At 47.6% G+C, this 24,094-nt stretch overlaps 1 protein-coding gene across 1 annotated transcript in view; it reads left to right on the top strand.

Annotated features, from left to right (window-relative positions):
- The window catches only part of CSMD2 (CUB and Sushi multiple domains 2), a 658,022-nt gene that overhangs the window by 214,652 nt on the left and 419,276 nt on the right, over positions 1-24,094 (top strand). The window contains exon 4 of the mRNA XM_059896727.1: positions 5,526-5,720. Coding sequence (XP_059752710.1) covers positions 5,526-5,720 — 195 coding nt within the window. The remainder of the gene's footprint in view (positions 1-5,525; positions 5,721-24,094) is intronic.

The following is a 24,094-nucleotide window of genomic DNA, read 5'->3' as shown; positions in this document are numbered from 1 at the left end:
CAGACAAATCTTTGGGGTGGAAATATATGCAAAGCACCTGACAATGGGGATGACACATAGTAAGTGTGCAGTAAGTTATGTTTACAAGGCCAAACAGCTAAAAGCAAGGGAGTTTTAAGGATTAACTAAGATAATGTGTGATGCAGAAGTGCCTAGCACAGCGTAGGTACTGAAAAAATAATGGATCTTATTCTTCCCTCCCCTGTCCATGCCCACTACCCCTCAAGTCACACACACACACACATGCCATCTCCCCTTTCCATGTTGAGGGCTGTGGAAGAAGAAATCTTTCTTCCTGCATCCTTTCTCCCAGCCACCCTGCCACTTTGTATCAATCGTATGGCCATGGACATGAAACAAGTTACTTGATGGAAGATAAGAAATCAAAACATATGGAGGGTGCTTGTCCAGAGAGCATAAATGACTCTTCATTATAATATGGGAACTAAAGTCTCACATTAAAAATAAAAGAAGGTATTATGTGGCTTTTGCTGCACTCCAACCACAAAGGAGGTTCATTGTCATACAGTCACTGAGAATATCTTGTTGATTGGCAAGAGCCGGGCTTTGTAGAAGGGACAAAATTCCCCACAGCTAATCTACAATGGAATTGTTCAATGTCAGGCACAGCTTTAATAATATTGTTCTGGGCTGCCTTGGATGTAAATATCCCACTCTTCATTTTGTAAGCAATCAAAGGGAAGTTTTATAGACGGGAGAGCATGAACGGTTATAATGTCTGTGCCAAAAAAAACACATGGGCAGAATCCAAAAATCAAAGAACGCTGTGCCTTAGAAAGTCTGGCTTTTGTGGCTTATCTTTGATCTCTGTCTGTCCAGCAAGTTGTGCATCAGATACATTACAAAAGACCAAACTTTAAATGTTGCCCTTGACACTATTAAAAAGTACAAGATTGGCAAATCAGACTGGAGAAGAAAAGATAGACAATTAAATCTGGACAATCAGGTAATCACCCTTCATTTTGTCTCAGTGTCTAGAATAATGAAGGGAGGAAGGGAACTCTTGGTCATTAAGCACCCACTATGTCCTGGGCACTGTCTCTGTCAGAAGCAGTATTGTATTCCAAAATTAAGAGTGCTGAACGATGGAGCCAGAAGGACCTAGATTCAGAACCTAGCTCTGCCATTTTCTAGCTCTGCCATTTTCTAGCTCTGTGGCCTTAGGGAAGTTGCTTAAGCTCTCTGTGCCTCCATTTTTTTCATCTGTAAAATGAGAATAATAGGTGTCGCACATGATTGTTTTGAGGATTAAGTAAAATAAATTTGTAGCCCAGGGCCCAAAACATACGAGGAACTCAATGGTGGGTATTATAAATCTAGCTTTATTTAATCTGTACAACAGTCCTGTTATGAGTTGAATTCTGTCCCAAAAAGATATGCTGAAGACCTAACCCCGGTACTTGCGGATATGACCTTATTTGGAGATAGGGCCTTTGCAAATGATGAAGTTAAGATGAGGCCATTAGAGTGTGTCCTAATCCAATATGATTGGTGTCCTTATAAAAAGGTGAAATTTGGACATAGAGACACAGAGGGAGAATGCCAGGTGAAGGTGAAGGATTGGACGGATGCATGGACAAGCCAAGGAACGTCAAAGATTGCTAAAAAAAAACTACCAGAGACTAGGAAGAGACAAGGAAGGTTTCCCCTACAAGTTTCAGAGGGATCGTGACCCTGCCGACACCTTGATTTTAGACTTCCAGCCTCCATAACTGTGAGACAATAAATATCTGTCGTTTTAAGCCACCCAGTTTGTGGTACTTTGTTACAGCAGCCCTAGGAAACTAATACAATTCACCCTCTGACCCCATAGGAAGAAAAAGAAAGTATCCTCATTTTTAGATGAAGAACTGAAGTCCAGAGAGGTAAAGTTTATGGCTCAAGATCATTCAGCCAGAGGTGGATGAGCTGAGATTTGAATCCAGACCTCTCTGAGCCCAGCGTCTGCCCTCTCTTCGTTCCCTGTGTGACCTCTCGGGAGCAAAGATAAAAAAGGAGGTGGGGTTGGAACTGAGACTCATCACACCCAGGTCCCAGTGGAGGTGCCAGGTCAGAGCGATCTGGTTATGAGCGCTCATTAAGTAAAAAGCAGTGAGCGTTTGAGAGTGACTTTTTAAAAAGAATCAGGTTTTTTATTTATTAATGATGTTCCAATCATTAATTTCAAAGGAAGAAAGCCCAAAGCAGAAACAGGTTCATTAAAAATTTGACATTAGTAATTTAATTAAATTGGGTCTTTGCGTCTCATTGAGGAAAATGAAATGTTAGTTCTACACCAGTTCTCAGCCCATTTCCGCGGTTGGCTCCCTCCCCTCACCTTAGCTTGTTTTCTTCTCCAAATGTTTACCTGCCCTGCCCCTCCCACCGCCAACGCTCACAAACGTACTCACATCGCAGTTTCTGCTTCCACTGTGGCCAGTAGTGCGGGATCATGGGGAATGCCAAGGAAGCCAGCACTGTGGGATCATGGGAAATGCCAAGGAAGCCAGCAGCATGGGATCATGGGAAATGCCAAGGAAGCCAGCACTGTGGTATCATGGGAAATGCCAAGGGAGCCAACAGAGCGGGATCATGGGAAATGCCAAGGAAGCCAGCAGCACGGGATTGTGGGGAATGCCAAGGAAGACAGCAGCATGGGATCGTGGGAAATGCCAAGGAAGCCAGCAGCATGGGATCATGGGAAATGCCAAGGTATCCACCAGCCCAAGGACTATTCTAAGCTAGGCTAATAGACAGGGTGATGGAAGTCTGTCCTTTCATCTGGGTTATCTCACTTGTCAGAGGTAGAGAACGGGCCTGGAAGAGCTCTTCATCCCTTAAGATAGTTCTCCCACAAAATCATAAGGGCAGGGGCCCTTTTTGTCTAGTTCATTGCTGTATTACCAGCACAGAGTGCAGTAGGCCCACAATATATTTTCGTTGTATGAAGGAATTAATGCATCAATGGGTAACCCTTCCAAATGACTAATTGATGAACACTCAAATATGTCCCTACAAGTGTCACACACAGTGTTAGGCTCCCAGGATACACCCAAGGACTGCATGGCCCTACAGTACAGTGGAAGGATAACATCTGCCATTTTTGAGCACCTACTCTGTGCTGGGCACTGTGCCAGCCATGCATCAGTTATTATCAGTAACCTCATCAACCACTAGATATTACTGTCCTCCTTTCTCAGTTGAGGAAACTAAGGCTCAGAGAGCTCACATGACTCAAGGCCACAGAGTAAGACAGTGACAACACCTGGCTTCAGACCAGATCAAGCTAGTACCAAAGTCTGCCCTTTCCCTCTACAACAAGCTGTCTCCTCCTGGGAGGAGAGGAGAAGTGGGAGAGAAAGCCTTCTTTCTGAGGGCTCTGAGATCAGCAAGGCTGGCAAAGAGGGTCCTGGAAGAGAGCAATATGGGCTGGAAGAGGGTACTGCAAGGGCCTGGGAAGCTCTCTAGAATCCAGGCTGGCCGTCTCCACTTCTTCATCTTTATTCCTCATCACTGCCACCCCTACCCTCTTATTCCAGGCTCTCTGATCTCTTAGGTTATCTCTGGCCTCAGGGCCTTTGCACATGATATTTCCTCTGCCTGGAACACACTTTGACCTAGCTAATTCTTACTAATCTCTCAGGGTTCAGCATAGACATCACCTCTTCCAAGAAGCCAGCTCTGACTACCCCCTGACTGGGTTTGTTCCCCTGCCTCGTCCTATCTCATCATAACACTTAACATACCTTTAATCGTATGCATCTCCCAATGGACTGGGAACTTAGATTCACTTGTGTGGTACTCACTGTATCCAGGCTTTACATACCTCCACTCAATTCTCACAGCGACCCCAGAGGAAGGTACTATTGTGAACCGCCTCTTACAAAGGAGGAAACTGAGGCACAGAGAAGTTAAGAGACTAGCTCAAGGTCCCACAGGTAGTAAGCCATCAGGCTGGGCTGCGAACCCAAGCACTGAGGCTCTCGGAAAGTCTGTACTTTCCACCACCCTGCTCTATGGCCTCTCAGGGTTGGCCTCAATAAACCATCGCCAGATGAATTAATGGAGAGGTACTTGGATGGCAATCTGGACACGGCTGTGACCACTTGTCCTTGCCTTATGGGGAGGTGTGAAATGGTAGGAGGTGGGACCTTCTGGGCACAGGCAGTTCCAACTCTAGGAAGAAAGGCAGAGGGTAGGGGGAGCTGAGTCAGGTTGAACAAGTGACTCGGGCACAGAGGAGCTGCGCCCTCCCTTTCCCCCTCCTGATTGGCAGGTCATGATGCTCACGTACCCTCACCGAGACCATGTCCTCTGGATAATGAGTGCACACTGGCAGCTGGCCGTTATTGCTCTGGCTCAGGTGGCACACTGTACATCTTATTCTCTGGCTCCCCATTTTCCCCTTGAAACGGGTCAGTTTGATCAGAGCTCAGGTTCTTGTCTCCCTACCTCACTGCCTACTCCAGCACTAATGACCCCTTCAACTCCCCCAAACCTGCTGGGCCAAAGTACAACTCTGGCTGCTGGGGCAGATACACATGAAAGAAAGGACATCGGGTTTAATGAGCACCTACTCTGTGCCACTGTCTTTGTTCCTTCCATGGTGTTTATTGGGAAGGACTGTGGAGTCTGAGATCAGAGCAACCAAACCCAAGAGATTAAAGTGATTTCCCTGGGGCATCTCGAGTGATGGGATGGACGTGTTACTGAACCAGGTTCGTTTTGCCCAACGCGCAGCAAGCCAAAGCGCTGAGGTGCCGGGGTTTGCAGCAAAGAGAGTGTTTATTCACAAAGCAGCCAAGCAAGGAGATGGGATAACAAGTCTCAAATCGGCCTTCCCAAAGGCAAGGGGCTCAGGGTATTTGTGGGATAGAGACTAAAGAAGCAGTGTGGTCTGAGGCGTGGGGAGCTTGGGAAGCATGGGGAAAGTGATTGGAAAAAGGTGCAGTAATCATCGTTCTGCTCAGGCGTAACTAAGCTGCAGTCCTCCATTTTGGGGGTGGGTGCTTAGCACCATCTGAGGGTGGAGTTTTTTGCCCTCTGACATCAAAAGTCAACAAGTAGACGCTTGCGCATGTCCAGTTAGAGCTAGTCTTAACTGGCTTAATTCGAACTAGACACAAGTTCCTGGAAAACAATTCAGGCAGACATCTTATTGTTCAGGCTCCGTGCCACTTGGAGGACATGCAAGTCTTTTGTAGCAACAGTTAAAACGACCTTGATTGGTGAAGGCAGGATACAGGTGAAATGGATTGAACTGATGCTTACCCACAGTTCAGACATACTTCACATCCAGGGCTGCACATGAGAAAAAGCAGGAAACCTGGATGTCCAGGTATAAGTTGCGTGTGTGGCTCCTCCTGAACGTGTGACCCCTGCGAGTACTGAGGGGCCAGGCAGCCCTGTCCTACGGAAGAAAGGAGGTCCGGGGAGGAGGGTCACCCAGGGAGGCGCTGCTCAGAGGCCGGGTGTCAGGACTGGAGACCCGCTCATGGGCTGCGTGTCTCTCCTTCTCTTTACAGTTCTCCCCAGCCACACGTGTGGGAACCCCGGACGGCTGCCCAACGGCGTCCAGCAGGGCGCAACCTTCAACCTCGGCGACAAGGTCCGCTACAGCTGCAACCCCGGCTTCTTCCTTGAGGGCCACGCCGTGCTTACCTGCCACGCTGGCTCTGAGAACAGTGCCACGTGGGACTTCCCGCTGCCCTCCTGCAGAGGTAGGTGGTCAGGGAGGGCCTGAGGGGTGGGCAGCACCTGGGAGATACGCTGCAGCTTCCAGTGGGACCCAGTCTCCATCCACTCCAGCAGGGGGTGGGGTACCCATTATGGGGAGCCCATGTCTGGGGGCCACCAAGGGTCCTCAGGGTCCCCAGGTATCATACGGGCTTTTAGGCCTCACTGGACCTCCTAGTCCTCAGGTGTGCACTCCCTCAACCTGCTTCCCCTGCATCAACAAATTTATTTTTAGTCGGTCTGCCCTTCCCTCCTGCCCTCCTATCTCCGAAGATACATCATTTCTCTTCCTGTTACCGATGTGTCTCCTGTGCACGGCTCTCTCCCAGCTGCTTTCCTATTGATCTCACCCTGGTAGTTATTCTTCTCTCTTTTCTATAAATTCAGCCTCTCTCCCTATATAATGGTGTTCTCCTCCTAGTCTTCAAATATGCTCAAAACCTCTCTACCCCAGCACTGCCCCCCAGGAAACCCCAGCTTCCTTCAGTGCTACATCGGTCTCAGCCTCCCAGCTAGGGTAACCAACTTGTCCTGGTTTCCCTGGCACTTTCCCATTTCTTAGCTCCAAAAGTCCCGCATCCTGGAGACCCCCTCAGTCCCAGGCAAACCGAGACAGTTGGTCGCCCCCTTCCCAGCCTATTTCTTATTGCCCCCGCATAATAATCAAGCTTATTTCAAAAATAATTGCCCATGCCTCTTATCTGATGATAAAAATAGCACATGATCATTTTAAGTGAGCTTAGAAAATACAGAAGGGAATAAAGAAGAAACAAAATTTACCCATTTTAACCTCGATTTTCATATATTCCCTTCCCATCTTCTTCCTCTTTTTTTGAAATTGAAGTATAGTTGATTTACAATGCTGTGTTAGTTTCAGGTGTACAGCAACGTGATACAGATATACATATATATATATATATATTCTTTTTCAGATTATTTTCCATTATAGGTTATTACAAGATATTGAATATAGCTCTCTGTGCTATACAGTAGAACCTTGTTATTTATCTATTTTATATACAATAGTATATAAAATAGTTATTTTATATATACTATTTATACTATATATATATTTGTATATAAAATAGTATATTTTAAAATATACTATTTTATTTATAATAGTATATATATCTGTTAATCCCAAGCTCCTAATTTATCCTCTCCCTACCCCTGGCTTCCCCTTTGGTAGCCATAAATTTGTTTTCTTTGTCTGTGAATCTGTTTCTGTTTTGTAAATAAGTTCATTTATATCATTTTTTTTAAGATTCTACATGTAAATGATGTATGGTATTTGTCTTCTCTGACTTACTTCACTTAGTGTGATAATCTTTAGGTCCATTCATGTTGCTGCAAATGGCATTATTTCATTCTTTTTGATGGCTCAGTAATATTCCATTGTGTGTGTGTGTGTGTGTGTGTGTGTGTGTGTGTGTGTGTGTATAATATCTTCTTTATCCATTCATTTGTTGATGCACATTTAGGTTGCTTCCATGTCTTGCCTATGGTAAATACTGCTGTTATGAACATTGGGTGCATGTATCTTTTCAAGTTAGAGTTTTCCTCTTTTCTGGATATATGCCCAGGAGCAGGATTGCTGGATCATATGGCAACTGTATTTTTAGTTTTTTAAGGAACCTCCATACTGTTCTCCATAGTGGCTGCACCAATGTACATTCCTGCCAACAGTGCAGGAGGGTTCCCTTATCTCCACATTTCCCTCCTCTCCAGCATTTATTATTTGTAGACTTTCTGCTAATGGCCATTCTGATTGGTGTGAGGTGGTACCTCCTTGTAGTTTTGATTTGCAATTCTCTAATAATTAGTGATGTTGAGCATCTTTTCATGTGCCTGTTGACCATCTGTATGTCTTCTTTGGAAAATGCCTATTTAGGTCTTCTGCCCATTTTTTGATTGGGTTGTGTTTTTGATATTGAGCTGTTTGTATATTTTGGAATTTAAGCCCTTGTTGGTCGCATTGTTTGCAAATATTTTCTCCCATTCTGTAGGTTGTCTTTTCATTTTGTTTATGGTTTCCTATAAGTTTGATTAGGACCCATTTGTTTACTTTTGCTTTTATTTCTTTTGCCTTGGTAGACTGAGTGAAGAAAAATTGGTACAATTTATATCTGAGAATGTTTGCCTATGTTCTCTTCTAGGAGTTTTAGTGTCATGTCTTCTATTTAAGTCTTTAAGCCATTTTGAGTTTATTTTTGTGTGTGGTGTGAGGGAGTGTTCTAACTTCATTGACTTACGTGTGGCTGTCCAGCTTTCCCAACACCATTTGCTGAAGAGACTGTTCTCCATCGTATGTTCTTGCCTCCTTTGTTGAAGATTAATTGACTGTAGGTATGTAGGTTTATTTCTGGGGTCTCTATTCTGTTCCATTTATCCATACGTCTGTTTTTGTGTGCAATACTATACTGTTTTGATTACTATAGCGTTATAGTATTGTCTGAAGTCTGGGAGGGTTATGCCTCCAGCTTTGTCTAATACATATTGCATACATGCATATATTGTGAAATATATATATGATTGAGATTATAATACATGTAGATATTTTTAACCACCTTATACAAACTGTGACATCATGAAAAGGGTTCCTTATGCCACCAACAATGCCCAGCATCTTGAAAGCTCCACCCAGCCTTGTCTATCCTCATCTCCCACTTACTCCCCTGCAAACTGGCCTTTGCCACAAATATTTTGCATCACGTTGCCAAGTCAGATGGGAATTGTTTTGGCCCTTATATTCCTTGATGTCTCAACAGGCTTTTGCATTCATGACCACTCTTTCCTTCTTGAAACCCTCATCTTGAAATCCCATGGATCTCCGAACACCCAGGTATAAGTCTAGGAGGATTGTTTCAAGGAGTTGAGAAGTGATTGGAATAAGTAGCTCTCCTTGGGTTCAAGTTTAGAGGAAGGTTTTCTGTAATTACTATCAGAAGACTAGCTCGAGGAGAAGCAGCTCCCTCCTTCCACCATATGCTCACACCCATTTTACTGTCTACACAAGCAATGGAAAATACTTGGCACATAGATCCCTTTCTCTTCTACCATTCCCATGGGAGGCATAATTAATTGATCATAGCACCCTTCCTGCTTGAGTCCGGAGGCAGCTGTGAATTCTTTCCAAACAGGCAAGCCACAAACAATCAATCTGAGTTGCCGCTTGACTCCGTGTTTGTTTAGCCCTCCTCACCCAATAGAATTGGCCTCAGCCTTGTCGGTCCTTTTTGATGGAGCCTGGGGAAGCTAGTCTCCTTTCTCGCCTTCCTAAGTCCCCTCCTCTCAGGCCCCCTTTCTAACATGGGATAACTTGGGACATGTCTCTCTTCATATGATTGATACCAGGAATGTCCAAACCAATCAGGTGAGACCTTGGCCCCTACACACAAGTGTGTGGCCCTGAGTGGCCTAACCGTGGTCTGAATCTGCTGTTTCCACTCTTCCTGATAGCACCTCTACCCACTCCCTACCCAGAGGATGTCACGGTTGAACACTCTGATCTTCCAAGGAGAGGCGTCAGAGTTGTGACATGGTAATAGAATGTGAAACATGATAGTAAATGAAATTAAGTATTTAAGCTGTGAAACGGAAAACAGTTCTCGTTCCTTTTACAGAACTATAAATATCATACTTCTTTAATCAATATGGAAACTAAAGACAATTGTAGCCCAAATATCAGAGGCAGAGGGACTATCACCCTGTCCTCTGAAGTACAATTCACATCGGTAGCCCATCTTAATGAGGTGGAAATCTACAATCCCTCCAAGTATTTTCAGGAATCTTTGTCAGCTCTAGCTTCCTTTGAACCTTGAACTCACTGCCATGCCTCACCTCCCTTGGTTCTGCTCTGCCAACCTAGGTTGAAAACTTGGCCCATTTTTCCTGACCTCCGCCCCAAAACAAAGACAAAACCATCAACAAAGGTGTTTGCATGCAGCACAGCCTTTACTGGAGGTTTGTGGCAATGCAGGGACTTCACATCTCAACAATACAAGTGGCTTGAAATGAAAATCGGAGCAGTCAGGAACCCCAGAGCCTTTCGGCCCCTCCTCCTGGAAGCTTCTCCCTGGCTTCTGTCTTGGCAAGCCCCGGCTTCCCTGTGATGTGCATTGCCCCCTCTCGTCTCACTCCAGCCTCCTCCACTTTGCTGCCTCTCGACCTCTGCCCCATCTCAGGACTTCTGTCGACTTCTTAGGCACAAGAGCCCGGTTGCCCTTGGCTTTGCCATCTCCTTACAGGCTGATGTCTCCCTCCCCAACCCAAGCTCTTTAGGTATAGGGTGATATTGTCTCTAACATAGAGAGCTTTCACTTGGAAGAAACCCTGGGGCTGGCTGTTAAAATATCTTTTTTGTTAACCCACTAGTCAAAGAGAAGATGAGGGCTGCCTCATGGAGGGCTTCCTTTGCCTGGTCAGACCATGGCCCCGCAATGCAGGGTCTGCACGTCCCGGCATGGGGGCAGTGAGGGCTGGCTTTTCAGTGGGCGGAGTGGGCTGGGGTGACAGCGCTCCCCCAGTGTTCATATCACAGCAGTAATTCATGGACGTGCAGAGCCTTTGGGGGCCACAGCTCTCTCCCAAGTCGCTCCTGATTCTCTCTCAACCTCTCAGATGACGATGATTCTTTCTTTCCCCACTTCTTCTCCACTGACTTTTCTCCTCCTCTTTCCCCTTAAAGCCAGAAGGCCCAGCATGGCCTCTTCTCTGGGAACTTCTTGCCTCTCTTGGAATTTCTTATCCACTCCGAGGCTTCTACTGTTGTTTGGGGATGACTCTTCAGTCTCTACCTCCAACCCTCCCTCTGTCCTGAGCTTCAGGCCCACAATGATATCAAACTCACCTGAAGCCCTCCCTAGAGGGTGCTTCAAATGCAGCACGCCCAGATCCTAACTCCTTCTATTTTCCCAAACCTGCTCTTTTTGTTGCCTTCCCCAGCTCGGTGAAGAGTGTCACCATCCAAGGTGGCCAAGCCAGACACCACAGTGGCATCTTTACACTCCTCACCCTACGTACTCCCTGCACCCTTAGTCACCGTGACCTGGCAAATCCGTCTCTGCACTGACACTCCCCTCCACGCCTTTGACGCTCTTCAGGGGTGATGGTCCCAGGCCCTCTCAGCTCTCGCCTGTCTCACTGCAGAGCGTCTCCAGTCACCCCACCACACACATGGCAATTCATTCTCCGCTGCAGGAGTGAACTTCCTAAGACACCGATCTGACAGCATCACACGTTGCTCAGACTCCCGCCGGTGACTCTTTATCACTGACAGGGTCAAGTTCAGATTCCTTAGCATGGAGCACAGGGCCCTTCCGGAAGGAGTCCGAGGCCGACTTTTCTAAGTCCTCTCTAAGTAGCTTGCAATTAGCCACACCAAAAATGCTCCCTTCCAGAATGCACACCCCAAGGAAGCTAGCCGAGCACTTGAAATCTTGCTTTCGGAAGGGCTTCGAGCCCCGGAGACTCCCCGGGGCCTGAGGGGCCTGAGACGAAGCTCTGCTCAAAACTGGTAGGGAACAAAATGCTGTCCCGCTCTCCGAGCCCCCAGGGCCCTCCACTCCCTGCGATTCGGGTCCGTTTCTCTGTTCTAATTCACCACATGCTGCAAGAATAGCATGAGAAGCAGCCTCAATAATGTCTGTGATTTTCTGAAAGGGATTTTCCAAACTGCCCTTCCTTAGTAGTCTGAGCTGAAAGGAACAGAGAACGGTGCTCCCCGTGTGCCTCATGGCACCAGGAGCTGTGGTCATGCCAGGGTTAATGGGTTCAGACTCAGGGAGGATTAAACCTTTCTTTCTCTCGTGTAGAACTCTCAAGGGCTGGCATCTGTAAGTGGATAAACCGCATCCACTGGGCAGTGGTCCGTAAATCCTGTCCGTAAATACTTGCTGAGTGAACCGATGGCTGGATGGGTCTAATTCACCATCAGGATTATGTAGGCATACGAGCCCGAAAGGGAAATTACTGGCCTGGGTTCGCCAACCTGCCCGGCAGCTCAGAGTGACACGAGCTCTTTGAGTCCAAGGCTTCACAGAGCAGTTTGGATGGTGGTGCCTCTGTCTCAAACAGCAAACGCCACCCGGCTGGCTGAAAGGTGAGCTCAGTCTGGAGACACAGCCTAGACCAAGAGGGAATGGGGGCCATCTAGGGTCTGGGGGCAGAGCAGGTGCCAAGTCTCACCTCAAAGGAGGCCCAGCCCAAGACTACTAGTCCGTCAAGGCTTGGCCCAGGTGGCAGAGGGAAGGAGGCAAGGTCTCCCTTCACTTTGTGTCACTTTTGGCACCTTTTCAAAGGCAGAAGTCCCTGGGAGCCCTGAACCTTGCGGAACCTCTTTGATCCGTAAGAAGGGAGACCACGTGGATTTCAGCAACAGGCCCCTGACTTGTGAGGGACATTGGCCCTAGATCAAAGAGGGCCGCATGGGGAAGGAATCGGGTTCAGATGCTCTGGGGGCTGAGAGGCAGGTGGTGGAGAGAAAGCATCCTGAACAAGAAAGACTTGGCCCCTGAAGTCCAAGCCCAACACTGCAGGCTGCCCCCAAACCCAGGGAGACAGGGATTTGGTCTGCAGCAGCTTGGGCGGCCAGTGCCCAGATGCATTGCAGATTTTTTGGCCCCAGGGAGAGGAACCTGTGAAATCTGAGACAGAAGCAGTGTCAGGCATGGAAAGAGCATGGATTCAAACAGGCCTACATTCAACCCTAGCCATGCCAGCTCAGAGCTGTGGGTCACCGGCTAAACCCTTCTGAGTTTTAAAGCGGGGACATGAGTAGTGGCCTTAAAGGGTGATTGCTTACTTGTTCATTCACTCAGGATTTAACACCTTTTGGTTGAGTACCTACTATGTGCCAGCCAGTCACTGACTCAGTCCTTATTTATTAACTGCCGTATTTATTAAGCGCCAGACATTGTTCTAGATGCAGAGAATTGCAGTGATGAATAAGTCAGACCAAGTTCCATGATCTCAGGGCGTTTGCGTTTTAGCATCCTCAGGCAGAAAACAGGCAAAAAATCAAATAAACAAATTTCAGATCATAATAGGAACTATGAGGGAAATCAAGTAACTAATAACAAGGAAGGCTGCTTTAGAGGGAGCCGTCAGGAGGGGACTCTCTGAGGAGGTGGCATTTGAACTGAGTCCCGAATGACAAGAAGGAACCTGTTATGTGATGACCTGGGGAAGGGCATTCCCAGCAAAAGGAACAGCAGGTGTAAAGGCCCTGAGGTGGGAGAGAGCCTGTTAGAGGAACAGAAAACAGACCCACAGCGGGCAATGTAGAGTTGGGGGTGGGGGGGAGGCGAGGGGAGTGGGTGGGGCTGTGGTGGAGCAGGACCAGAAGTGTGGGTTTGGTTCTAAATTCAGGAGGGAGCTGGGGAAGGCTTTTCAGCATTTTCTGAAATGATCACCCTGGGTGCTAGAAGGGAGAGGGATTGTAGCTGGCAAGAGGCACAACTAGGAGGCCAGTTAGGAGGCAGCTACTGCAGGTGTGCAGGCTGGAGACGACGCATCTCGGTCAAGGGTGGCCGTGGTAGAGGTGGAGGGAAGGGGGTAAACTGGGGCCGTGGTTCAGGGGCACAGCCAACAGCCTTGCTGCTGGAAGGCATGTAGGTGCTGATGGAACAGAGGGTCAGGGTTGACTCCTAGGCTCTTTCTGGAGTGCTGGCAGGGTGGGGATGCCAGTGACCAAGATGGGGACGGCTAGGACAGGGAGTAGGAAGTGTGTGCCCTAAATACAGTCAAGAGAGCTCATTTTGTCCAGGTCAAGTTTGAGATGCCTGTGAGATCTCCAAGTAGGGGGTATCAGTTCTGTGGCTGGGGGCAGTTCCAAGCTAGAAAGAGATCAGGAGAGGGGTGAGAGACCCTGCGTGGCAATGGGGATAGCCAGGAGGGTCTGGGGACTGCATGCTGGGCCCCCTTGTGCTGTTCAAATTATACAACATACAGAAAGCACCAAATACCATGCCAGACAGTGTGGACCTTGAGTGATTCTAAGCCCAGGGACTTGGCATGGACCATGGCTCCCAGAGGGCATTCCTAACTGCGGGGCCTCTCTACTACCGCTGGGGTCACTAGTCCTTCTCCTGTCGCCTTTGCCATCACTGCTGTTACTATTACAGAACCAGAACCACGCAGAACATGGGCTCTGGAGTCCGATCACCTGGATTCAAATCCTGGCCTTGACACTCACACCCACTAGCTGAGTGACTGTGGGTGTGAGTGCCCTTCTCTGTGCCCTGGTTTTCTCACCTGTGAATTACAATAACAATAGTACTTAACTCAGAAGGTGAAGTGAGGCTCAAGTTGATCAATACTCCACTCGCAGCAGAGGGCCCTGTTCACAGTAATGACTCAGTGACAGTTAGCTGTCGTGATTCTCACAGCCACGGCCATCACTGGCCGGCATTTATCAAGCACTTAACGATATGCCAGGCCTTGTGTTATCTAATTTAATCCTTACAAAAACCCCAGGATGTTAAGATCTTACAGTGAGGGAACTGAGACCTGGTGAGGTGAGGTACTTTGCCTGTGGTCGCACAGCTAGAGGGTGATTCTGCCCAAGTCCATGTGCCTACCAGCCATGACCTTGGCCACCCCCGTCTACTGTAGACAAGCACGATGGCCTGTGACCCATGGCAAGAGACTCATGATGGCACCGTTACTTCCAGAGCTCCTGCAGTTTGGTTCGGGACCCAACAACTTGGTCCCCTCATAGGTACATCCCCTGCACGGGTCCACCAGGCCAGGGAGTGCCCCGTCTCCTGTGGTTTCCCTTTGACCCTCCTCTTTAACTTGTACCAGGAGCTCTTTAGGAGAGAAGCCCCAGGGAAAGGGCCTGAGGCGGTTCTGCTGGGCAGATGCCACTTTGGGGTGGGGGCCAGGGTCTGGAGGACCAGGGTCTCTTATGAAGAAACCTGACCCAAGACTCACCCACCTCTACCTGAGCATGGGTGGCGGGGTCCTAGCTGTGGAGACTGCACAAAGCCTCTGCCTCAGGCCCCTCAGGCAGAGAAGAGGGGGAGTGGGGGGGCGGCTTCTCCCACCTGGAAAACCCCTCTCCAGGATCTGGGGCTTCCAGAAGCCCATGTCAAGACTGGCATTGCAGTGACCAAGGCCTGAGAGGCAGAGAAATAGGTGGATAATGGCGTGGGTCTGGAGTCAGAGAGTTATGGATTCGAATCCTGGCTCCAACATTTAGTAGCCAGGTGACCGTGGGCAAGTTTTAAAAACTCTCTGAGCTTCAGTTTCCTCATCTGTAAAATGTGGGTGACATAACACCTATCTCTTTGAGCAGTTTGAGGATTAAATGAGAAAATGCAGGTACAGCATTTAGCACGATGCCTGGCCTGTAATGAAAGTGCAACAAAGAAGAGGTACATAGCCGAATACCATGTCCTGTTTACGTTCCTCCTCTCAGAAGGTCACCTCGGGGGAAGTATCTACGAAGAATTCTGGGGGTGGCAGAAATAGCAGTGCTCTCGGGCAATTGGCAATTTCTTAATTTTAAGAAGGGGTGTCCTTGATAAAGCCAAGGATAAAGGGGCAGAATCCTGGGGCCCCAGAAGAGGGGACTGATGAGGTTGAGCAGGGACACTGAGCTGCACAGTACAGGGAAAGGGGGGAACACTGCTGGTGGCTTTGGGGCAGTGATGCCCTGGCTCTCTCAGCCTTGCACTTGAGTTGTAAGATGGTAGCTTCGCCCCAGTAGGGGCCCTATTGGAATTTTCCTTTCCTCAGAGGCTGAGTAGCCCTGGGGAGGGAGGATATGGATAGAACCCCAATGCCAAGGGCCCCAAAGCTTCTAAGCATCCAAGATTGTGCCCTGGAATTGGCCTGGAATGGTGGGGGTGGGTGAGGAGGAATACAACGTAGGTTCCTCCATTCTTACCTGAAATTTGTGAGTCACTGGAGAGTTAACAAACATCAAAGGGAGCTGAGGGATAGTTCTCTAAAATTATAGTTAATTGAGGAAATTTCAGTGGAACTTTAAGACAATCATAAATAAAGTCATAAACTTGGAAAGGCAGCTATCAGCATAACACACCTGCACCCAAGAATATACATGACTTAATAGCAATGGAGAATGCCCATCGCCACAGAAGGAGAAAGTGTAAATTAATATTTTAGGAGTGTGGTGTCAGCTGAAGGTTATATTTTATGACTCTGAAGTTGTAACCATGAAATATGATACCTTGTTTAAAGTGTGAGAAAACCTCCAAACAACTTTTACAGCATCTTCAATCAAAACAGAATGGTGCAGGAACAAGGGTGTCAAGGGAGCCTAAGAGGCAGGGAAGACTCCAATGGCAAAGGTGCCATCTTCAGAGTAGACAGGTGCCTCTGGCTAGAGGGTCTTAAGCTCCGAGTGCTCAGTTCCAGCACAGTCTGGAAGTCACTGACTAAAATTGGGAAGTTTGACTGTCTCAGGATGGCTTACCAGACTGCTATCAAGCAGGGAGTGTTACTGAGCCAAACCTGGATCTGCTCGCCTGACGCACAGCAGAGCCAAACTACTGACACAGGATTGTGGTGAAGGAAAATACAGCGTTTATTGCAAGGCCAAGCAAAGAGAATGGGTAGCTCATGTTTAAAAGACCCGAACTCCCTGATGGCTTTCACGGAAGGGTTTTTAAAAGCAAGGTGAGGGAGAGGGTCACAGGGTGCCTGATCATCTCACGGACATTTCTTCTGATTGGTTTGCGGTGAGGTAATTGGGAGTCAACATCGTCAACCTTCTGGTTCCAACAGATATGGGGTCTACAGGCTGGTGGTCAGCATGCAGTTAACTTCTTTCACCTGGTGAGGGTTTTAGTCTCTGCAAAACAACACAAGGATATGCCTCAGAATATTGTCTATAGCCCTTGAGGAGGAACTAAAGGCCCTTGACTTTGTTTTATGGCCAAACTATTGTTATTTTGTCTTGCTTGACTCTTTTCCTTTGTTTCTGCATTTTTTCACTTTTCTAATTAAATGTACTCTTTGGAATTCGCGGAAGGCCTAGGATGCTAAACCTTTTTTTTTTTTTTAACATCTTTATTGGAGTATAATTGCTTTACAATTGTGTGTTAGTTTCTGCTTTTTAACAAAGTGAACCAGCTCTACATATACATATATCCCCATATCTCCTCCCTCTTGCATCTCCCTCCCACCCTCCCTATCCCACCCCTCTAGGTGGTCACAAAGCACCGAGCTGATCTCCCTGTGCTATGCAGCTGCTTCCCACTAGATATCTATTTTACATTTGGTAGTGTATATATGTCCATGCCACTCTCTCACTTCGTCCCAGCTTACCCTTCCCCCCTCCTTGTGTCCTCAAGTCCATTCTCTACATCTGCATCTTTATTCCTGTCCTGCCCCTAGGTTCTTCAGAACCTTTTTTTTTTTTTTTAGATTCCATATATATGTGTTAGCATACGGTATTTGTTTTACTCTTTCTGACTTACTTCACTATGTATGACAGACTCTAGGTCCATCCACCTCACTACAAAAACTCAGTTTCATTTCTTTATATGGCTGAGTAATATTCCATTGTACATATGTGCCACATCTTCTTTATCCATTCATCCGATGATGGACATTTAGGATGCTTCCATGTCCTGGCTACTGTAAATAGAGCTGCAGTGAACACTGTGGTACATGACTCTTTTTGAATTATGGTTTTCTCAGGGTATATGCCCAGTAGTGGGATTTCTGGGTCATATGGTAGTTCTATTTTTAGTTTTTTGAGGAACCTCCATACTGTTCTCCATAGTGGCTGTATCAATTACATTCCCACCAACAGTGCAAGAGGTTTCACTTTTCTCCACACCCTCTCCAGCATTTATTGTTTGTAGATTTTTTTGATGATGGCCATTCAAACCGGTGTGAGGTGATACCTCATTGTAGTTTTGATTTGCATTTCTCTAATGATTAGTGATGTTGAGCATCCTTTCATGTGTTTCTTGGCAATCCTATATCTTCTTTGGAGAAATGTCTGTTTAGGTCTTCTGCCCGTTTTTGGATTGGGTTGTTTGTTTGTTTTTTTTTTTGATATTGATCTGCATGAGCTGCTTGTAAAGTTTGGAGATTACTCCTTTGTCAGTTGCTTCATTTGCAAATATTTTCTCCCATTCTGAGAGTTGTTTTTTCATCTTGTTTATGGTTTCCTCTACTGTGCAGAAGCTTTTGTTTCATTAGGTCCCATTTGTTTATTTTTGTTTTTATTTCCATTACTCTAGGAGGTGGGTCAAAAAGGATCTTGCTCTGATTTATGTCATGGAGTGTTCTGCCTATGTTTTCCTCTAAGAGTTTTATAGTGTCTGGCATTACATTTAGGTCTTTTGTCCATTTTGAGTTTATTTTTGTGTATGGTGTTAGGGAGTGTACTAATTTCATTCTTTTAATGTAGCTGTCCAGTTTTCCCAGCACCACTTATTGAAGAGGCTGTCTTTTCTCCATTGTATATTCTTGCCTCCTTTATCAAAGATAAGGTGACCATATATGTGTGGGTTTATCTCTGGGCTTTCTATCTTGTTCCATAGATCTATATTTCTGTTTTTGTGCCAGTATCATACTGTCTTGATTACTGTAACTTTGTAGTATAGTCTGAAGTCTGGGAGCCTGATTCTTCCAGTTCCGTTTTTCTTTCTCAAGATTGCTTTGGCTATTCGGAGTCTTTTGTGTTTCCATACAAATTGTGAAAATTTTTTTTTTTAAACAATCACTTTTGTTAATTATTTATTTATTTATTTATTTGTGGCTGTGTTGGGTCTTCGTTTCTGTGCAAGGGCTTTCTCTAGTTGCGGCAAGTGGGGGCCACTCTTCATCACGGTGCGCGGGCCTCTCATTATCGCGGCCTCTCTTGTTGCGGAGCACAGGCTCCAGATGCGCAGGCTCAGTAATTGTGGCTCACGGGCCTAGTTGCTCCGCGGCATGTGGGATCTTCCCAGACCAGGGCTCGAACCCGTGTCCCCTGCATTAGCAGGCAGATTCTCAACCACTGCACCACCAGGGAAGCCCCAAATTGTGAAATTTTTTGTTCTAGTTCTGTGAAAAATGCCATTGGTCGTTTGATAGGGATTGCGTTGAATCTGTAGATTGCTTTGGGTAGTAGAGTCATTTTCGCAGTGTTGATTCTTCCAATCCAAGAACATGGTCTATGTCTCCATCTGTTTGTATCATCTTTAATTTCTTTCATCAGTGTCTTATAGTTTTCTGCATACAGGTCTTTTGTCTCCTTAGGTAGGTTTATTCCTAGGTATTTTATTCTTTTTGTTGCAGTGGTAAATGGGAGTGTTTCCTTAATTTCTCTTTCAGATTTTTCATCATTAGTGTATAGGAATGCAAGAGATTTCTGTGCATTAATTTTGTATCCTGCAACGTTGCCAAATTCATTGATTAGCTCTAGTAGTTTTCTGGTAGCCTCTTTAGGATTCTCTATGTATAGTATCATGTCAGCTGCAAACAGTGACCGTTTTACTTCTTCTTCTGCAATTTGGATTCCTTTTATTTCTTTTTCTTCTCTGATTGCTGTGGCTAAAACTTCCAAAACTATGTTGAATAATAGTGGTGAGAGTGGACAACCTTGTCTTGTTCCTGATCTTAGAGGAAATGGTTTCAGTTTTTCACCATTGAGAATGATGTTGGCTGTGGGTTTATCATATATGGCCTTTACTATGTTGAGGTAAGTTCCCTCTATGCCTACTTTCTGGAAGGTTTTTATCATAAATGGGTGTTGAATTTTGTCAAAGCTTTTTCTGCATCTATTGAGATGATCATATGGTTTTTCTCCTTCAATTTGTTAGTATGGTTTATCACATTGATTGATTTGCATATATTGAAGAATCCTTGCATTCCTGGGATAAACCCCACTTGATCATGGTGTATGTATGATCCTTTTAATGTGCTGTTGGATTCTGTTTGCTAGTATTTTGTTGAGAATTTTTGCATCTGTGTTCATCAGTGATATTGACCTGTAGTTTTCTTTCTTTGTGACATCTTTGTCTGGTTTTGGTATCATGGTGGAGGCTGATACCAAAGGAGGCTGATGGTGGAGGCTAAAGCTTTTTTAGAAACAAGAGGTGGGGGATACTGGGGGTGGGAGGGGAAGGGTCTGTCCCTGGGAATATCCAACAGGGTCCTGCTTGGTTTCAAGAAGTGTGATGTAGTTGAGGAGACCACAGTCCTGTCCAGAGAGCCTCAGCTGGAATCCTGAGTTGGCCACGTACTGCATCACCTTCTGAAAGTTACCTTCTGAACCTTTCTGAGCTTCAGTTTCCTGTTTCATTTATTTGTTCAACAGATATTTATTGGGTGCCTGCTATACACTAGGAAATGTGGTAGCTGCTGGGGACAGAACAGACATGGCCCCTGCCCTCATGCACTTTACTGTCTAGACATTAAGTAAATTACTAAGTTGATCAATTGCTTATGGGAAAGTATGTGGTGCTCTAAAAGTATATGATGGGGAGAAGGGATATTCTGTTTCTGGAACGATCCTTGAGAAGCGACACTTAGACTGGGACCTAAAGGCTAAGGAGGGGCCAGCCAGGCCCAAGGAGGTAGGGAAGAAGTTTTCAGAAAGAGAAAGTAGCACTTTCAAAGGTCCTTGGGCAGAGAGATGCTTGGTGCAAGAGAAGAGCTGGGAGGAGGCTGGTGTGGTTACAGAAAGTGGGCAGGTAGAGGCTGGTATGAGGCGAGGCCCTATGAGGTCCTTGTCAGCCCCTGGATAGGATATTCTGAGTGACAGTGGAGTTGTCGAAGGTCCCTGCAGAAGGGCGTGGCGTCATCAGGTCTGTACTGTTTGGGATCACTCAGGCTTCTGTGTGAGGAATGGGTGTGCTGGGGCAGGAGGAATGCTTAGACACAGGAGGGAGACTTCATGGCTGGGCTTGGACCACTGTGTGGCTTAGGGTAGAGCAGATGCAGTGAAGACAGGAGACCGAATCAAGAGCCGCTTAAAAGGACAGACAGGCTTTGGTCACTGTGGGGTGTGGGGTGCAGGAGTGGTTGAGGATGTCCCCCAGCTCTGGCATGAGGCATGGGGTGAATAGTGCTGACACCCTCCCTCCAAGACAGGAAACTGGAAGAAGGCTGAGTGTCGTGGGAGGAGAGGATGAGGACGGTCTTGGTCAGGGTGTGCTGGGAACGACATAAGATGGATACCTAGAAGGGTTTCTAGGACCAGCAACCAGGCAGGAGGCTGAGGAGTCATTCTCTCTCCCCCAAGACCTGCTTCCCCTCCAGCCTTCCTTGCTGCTGCGTCATCATCTAGATGCGCAGACCGTGTGGACCGTGGGCCTGTTGGAGACCCCTGCACACATCGTGGCAGCTGGGGCCGGCTCAGGGTCCCTGTGCTCCTGACACTGCCCCCTCGCCTTTCCACTGAGGGCTTCCCCTCTGCCCTCCACCCGACTGCCCCTTCTCAGCCTCCTTTCAGGAGCCTCTGCTTCTGCCTGCTGCACGTTAAATGTCTTCTGTCCCCGGCCTTCTTCACTCCCTTGGAGCCAGCTCCCTCTTCATCCTTCATGCCCACTCCTGGCCTCTTGGTTTCTAGGCTCCAGGTCCTCTCTGCTGTGCTCCAGGCCCACCTGCCTATCCCTCTTGCACTCACATTTGGCGCGGGGTGGGGGAAGGGGTCACTGTCCCCCATCACTGTCATCATCAGCACTATTACCCTGTTAGAGACCTCAGCATGCTCTTTCCCTCCTCCCCTTCTTCACGGCCCACTCCCGGGTGGTGGAGGCCACATCCTCTTGCTTCTCCCCCAGCCTCGTTCTTGAATCTCTTCTGTTCCTTCTCTTCCCTCCCACGGCCACGGGTTCAGGCTCTGACGTCGGGTACAGCCTCTTCTCCATTCTCCTCACTGCTGTCTCCCCACTGGGCACACTCGCCACCCCCCAAACCACAGCATCCATCCATCACGTGGGGACCAGAGTCATGTTTCTAAAGCAGGCCTGGGCTTTCACTCCCTGCTGACAAACTGGCAAGTCTACCCGACACCTGCAGGGTAGAATCCATCCCTTTAGCAAGACCACCAAGGCCTTTCTGAGCTGACCGCTACCTTCCTTTCCATGTCCACCCCACCACACACCTCTGTATCCTGCACCTTCATCTGGAGGAAAGCTGACCACTCCCCAAGCACGCCACACCCATTCGGACCCCCTTACCTCCAGATGCCCTGTTTCCTCTGCCGGGAGCCCCTTATTTTTCTCTCCCTCCAGCACACTCCTACTCCTTTTTCAAGGTCCAGGTTAAGTGTGTCTTCTTTGACCATGATTTTCCTAACCGTCAATGCAGCCAAGCTGAAGCCACTGTGGCCAGGGGTGTAGACACTTCCACCTGCTGTAGACAGGGCCAACGTGGGACTATTGGGGCCGACAGGCCCAGTGCTTGCTGGGAGCGACATTGACAAATCTCCCGCTTGCTGGCTGGCTCCTGTAGCATATCTCCCTGGTAATGGTCACGGTGAAGTTATTTACATCAGAAGGAGACAAACTCTGCCTTGAATGTCAAACTGCATAGGCTCCTGCCAGAGAGATACCCAGGGTGGAAATACCGTGTGATTTGATACAACAAACAAATAGCACCGGCAAACTAGATTTAAAGCTAGGCAAGGCAATCTGCCTACCTTCCCTCCCTCCCTCCTTCACGGGGCCTGGGCACCTGGATTGGAGGTAGTGAAAGAGAAAGGGAGGAGGAGGAGGAGGAGAATAGAACTGCAGCTCCTTTCCTTGGCATCTGAGGCCCCTCACAGCACAGCCCTTGCCTTCCCGCCCAGCCCAGCTCCACCATTTCCGCCTTGCTCTTTGAGTTCACACAATCCTGACCAAGTCCCTAAATGACGCTCTCACCCCTGCAGCTGCCTTGCTCTTGCCTTTCCTCTGCCCAGGACACCCTTCCGCCTGATCCTACCGGGCCGTCAGCCCTCAGTTGAAGTGGATCCTGCCAGCTCAGCATTCAAAATGCAGTCGGTCACTGACTCCCTCTCACTGCTACCACCTGGTCCAGGCCACCATCATCTCTCTCCTGAATCATCACCATAGCCTCTACAAGCTCCTTGCTTCTGCCGTCTTCCTCTTTGGTCTGTTGTCTGCATAGCACCTCAAGGGATCCTGTTAATACACCAATCAGATCATGTCATCTGCTCAGAACCATCCGCTGGCTTCTCATCTCACTCAAGTTAAAGCCCAAGCCCTAACAGTAGCCTCAAAGGTCCTCCATGGGGCCTTGTCCCTGCCACCCTCCTCCTCACTCCCAGTGCTCCGGGCCCTCGGGTCTCTTGATGCTCTTCAACAGTGCCAGGCCTCTGCACACCACGGCCTTTGCATTTGCTGTTCCACCTGGAATGCTCTTCCCCCAGATAACCATCTGGCTTTCCCTCTCCCTCCTTCAGGTCTTGGCTCAGATGTCAGCTTCTCAGCGAGGCCCTCCCTGACCACCTTTCTGCAATGTCCATACCCCCACTTCCAGTGCAGAATACTCCCCATCCTCCTTCTGCATTTATCACCACCTCACTTACCATAAGGTTTACTTATTTATCTTGCGTATTGTCTGTTTCCCTCTGACTGGAATGTAAGCTCCATGAAGGTAGGGATTTTCTTTTGTTTCATTTGCCGACGAATCCCTAGCACCTAGAAAAGTGCCTGACACATAATAGGCACTCAGTAAACATTTGTTGAATGAATGAATGTTTCAACACAAATGTTGCCTCCTGTGTGAAGCCTTCCCTAAGTCCCATCTGCTCTCACTGTGCCTCGACACCTCGGTTATAACAATTCTGGGGAGCCACTGCGTGTGAGAAACACTTGGGCAGGGATGAAATCAAGCTTTTCATGATGTAGTGCTGGTCCTGGCCCAGTGTCTGGCACACAGTAGGTGCTCACTTAATGAGTGTGGGAGGGAAACATTCATGAGTACCTACTGAGTGAGGCGCCTTCACTTCTGTGCTCGTACATACCAAGGAGCTGGCATTTAGAAATGGGCTCATTCTCTTGAAATAGACCGTGACCCTGTAGAACGACATTCATAAGAATAGTTCAGGGCCACTGAATAAACTCACTTTTATCTCCATCCCACACTTCTTCTGTTTATCCAACTGTCAGCTCCATCTCTCCACTGGGACATCCCCTGCACACACTCAGCCCTGGTGTCCAAGACTGAACCCTGGTTGCCTTCCACACCACAAGGTACCCCCCTCCTGGGTTCCCTGCTGCAGGAAGCGGCAGCTTTCATCCATCCAGATGCTCATAGCTGAAGCCTGGAATCCATCCCTCCAGACCACTAGTCCTGTAGATTCTACTTCCTATCTCTCAAGCAGGTCCTCCCCCCACCCTCCCAGGGCCTTAGCTCAGATCACATCTGGCCTCACCTTGAC

Source organism: Balaenoptera ricei, chromosome 1 (assembly GCF_028023285.1).
Source record: "Balaenoptera ricei isolate mBalRic1 chromosome 1, mBalRic1.hap2, whole genome shotgun sequence".
Lineage (NCBI taxonomy): Eukaryota > Metazoa > Chordata > Mammalia > Artiodactyla > Balaenopteridae > Balaenoptera > Balaenoptera ricei.
The sequence above is the reverse complement of the archived record's forward strand: the minus strand, read 5'-3'. Positions and strand labels throughout refer to the sequence as shown.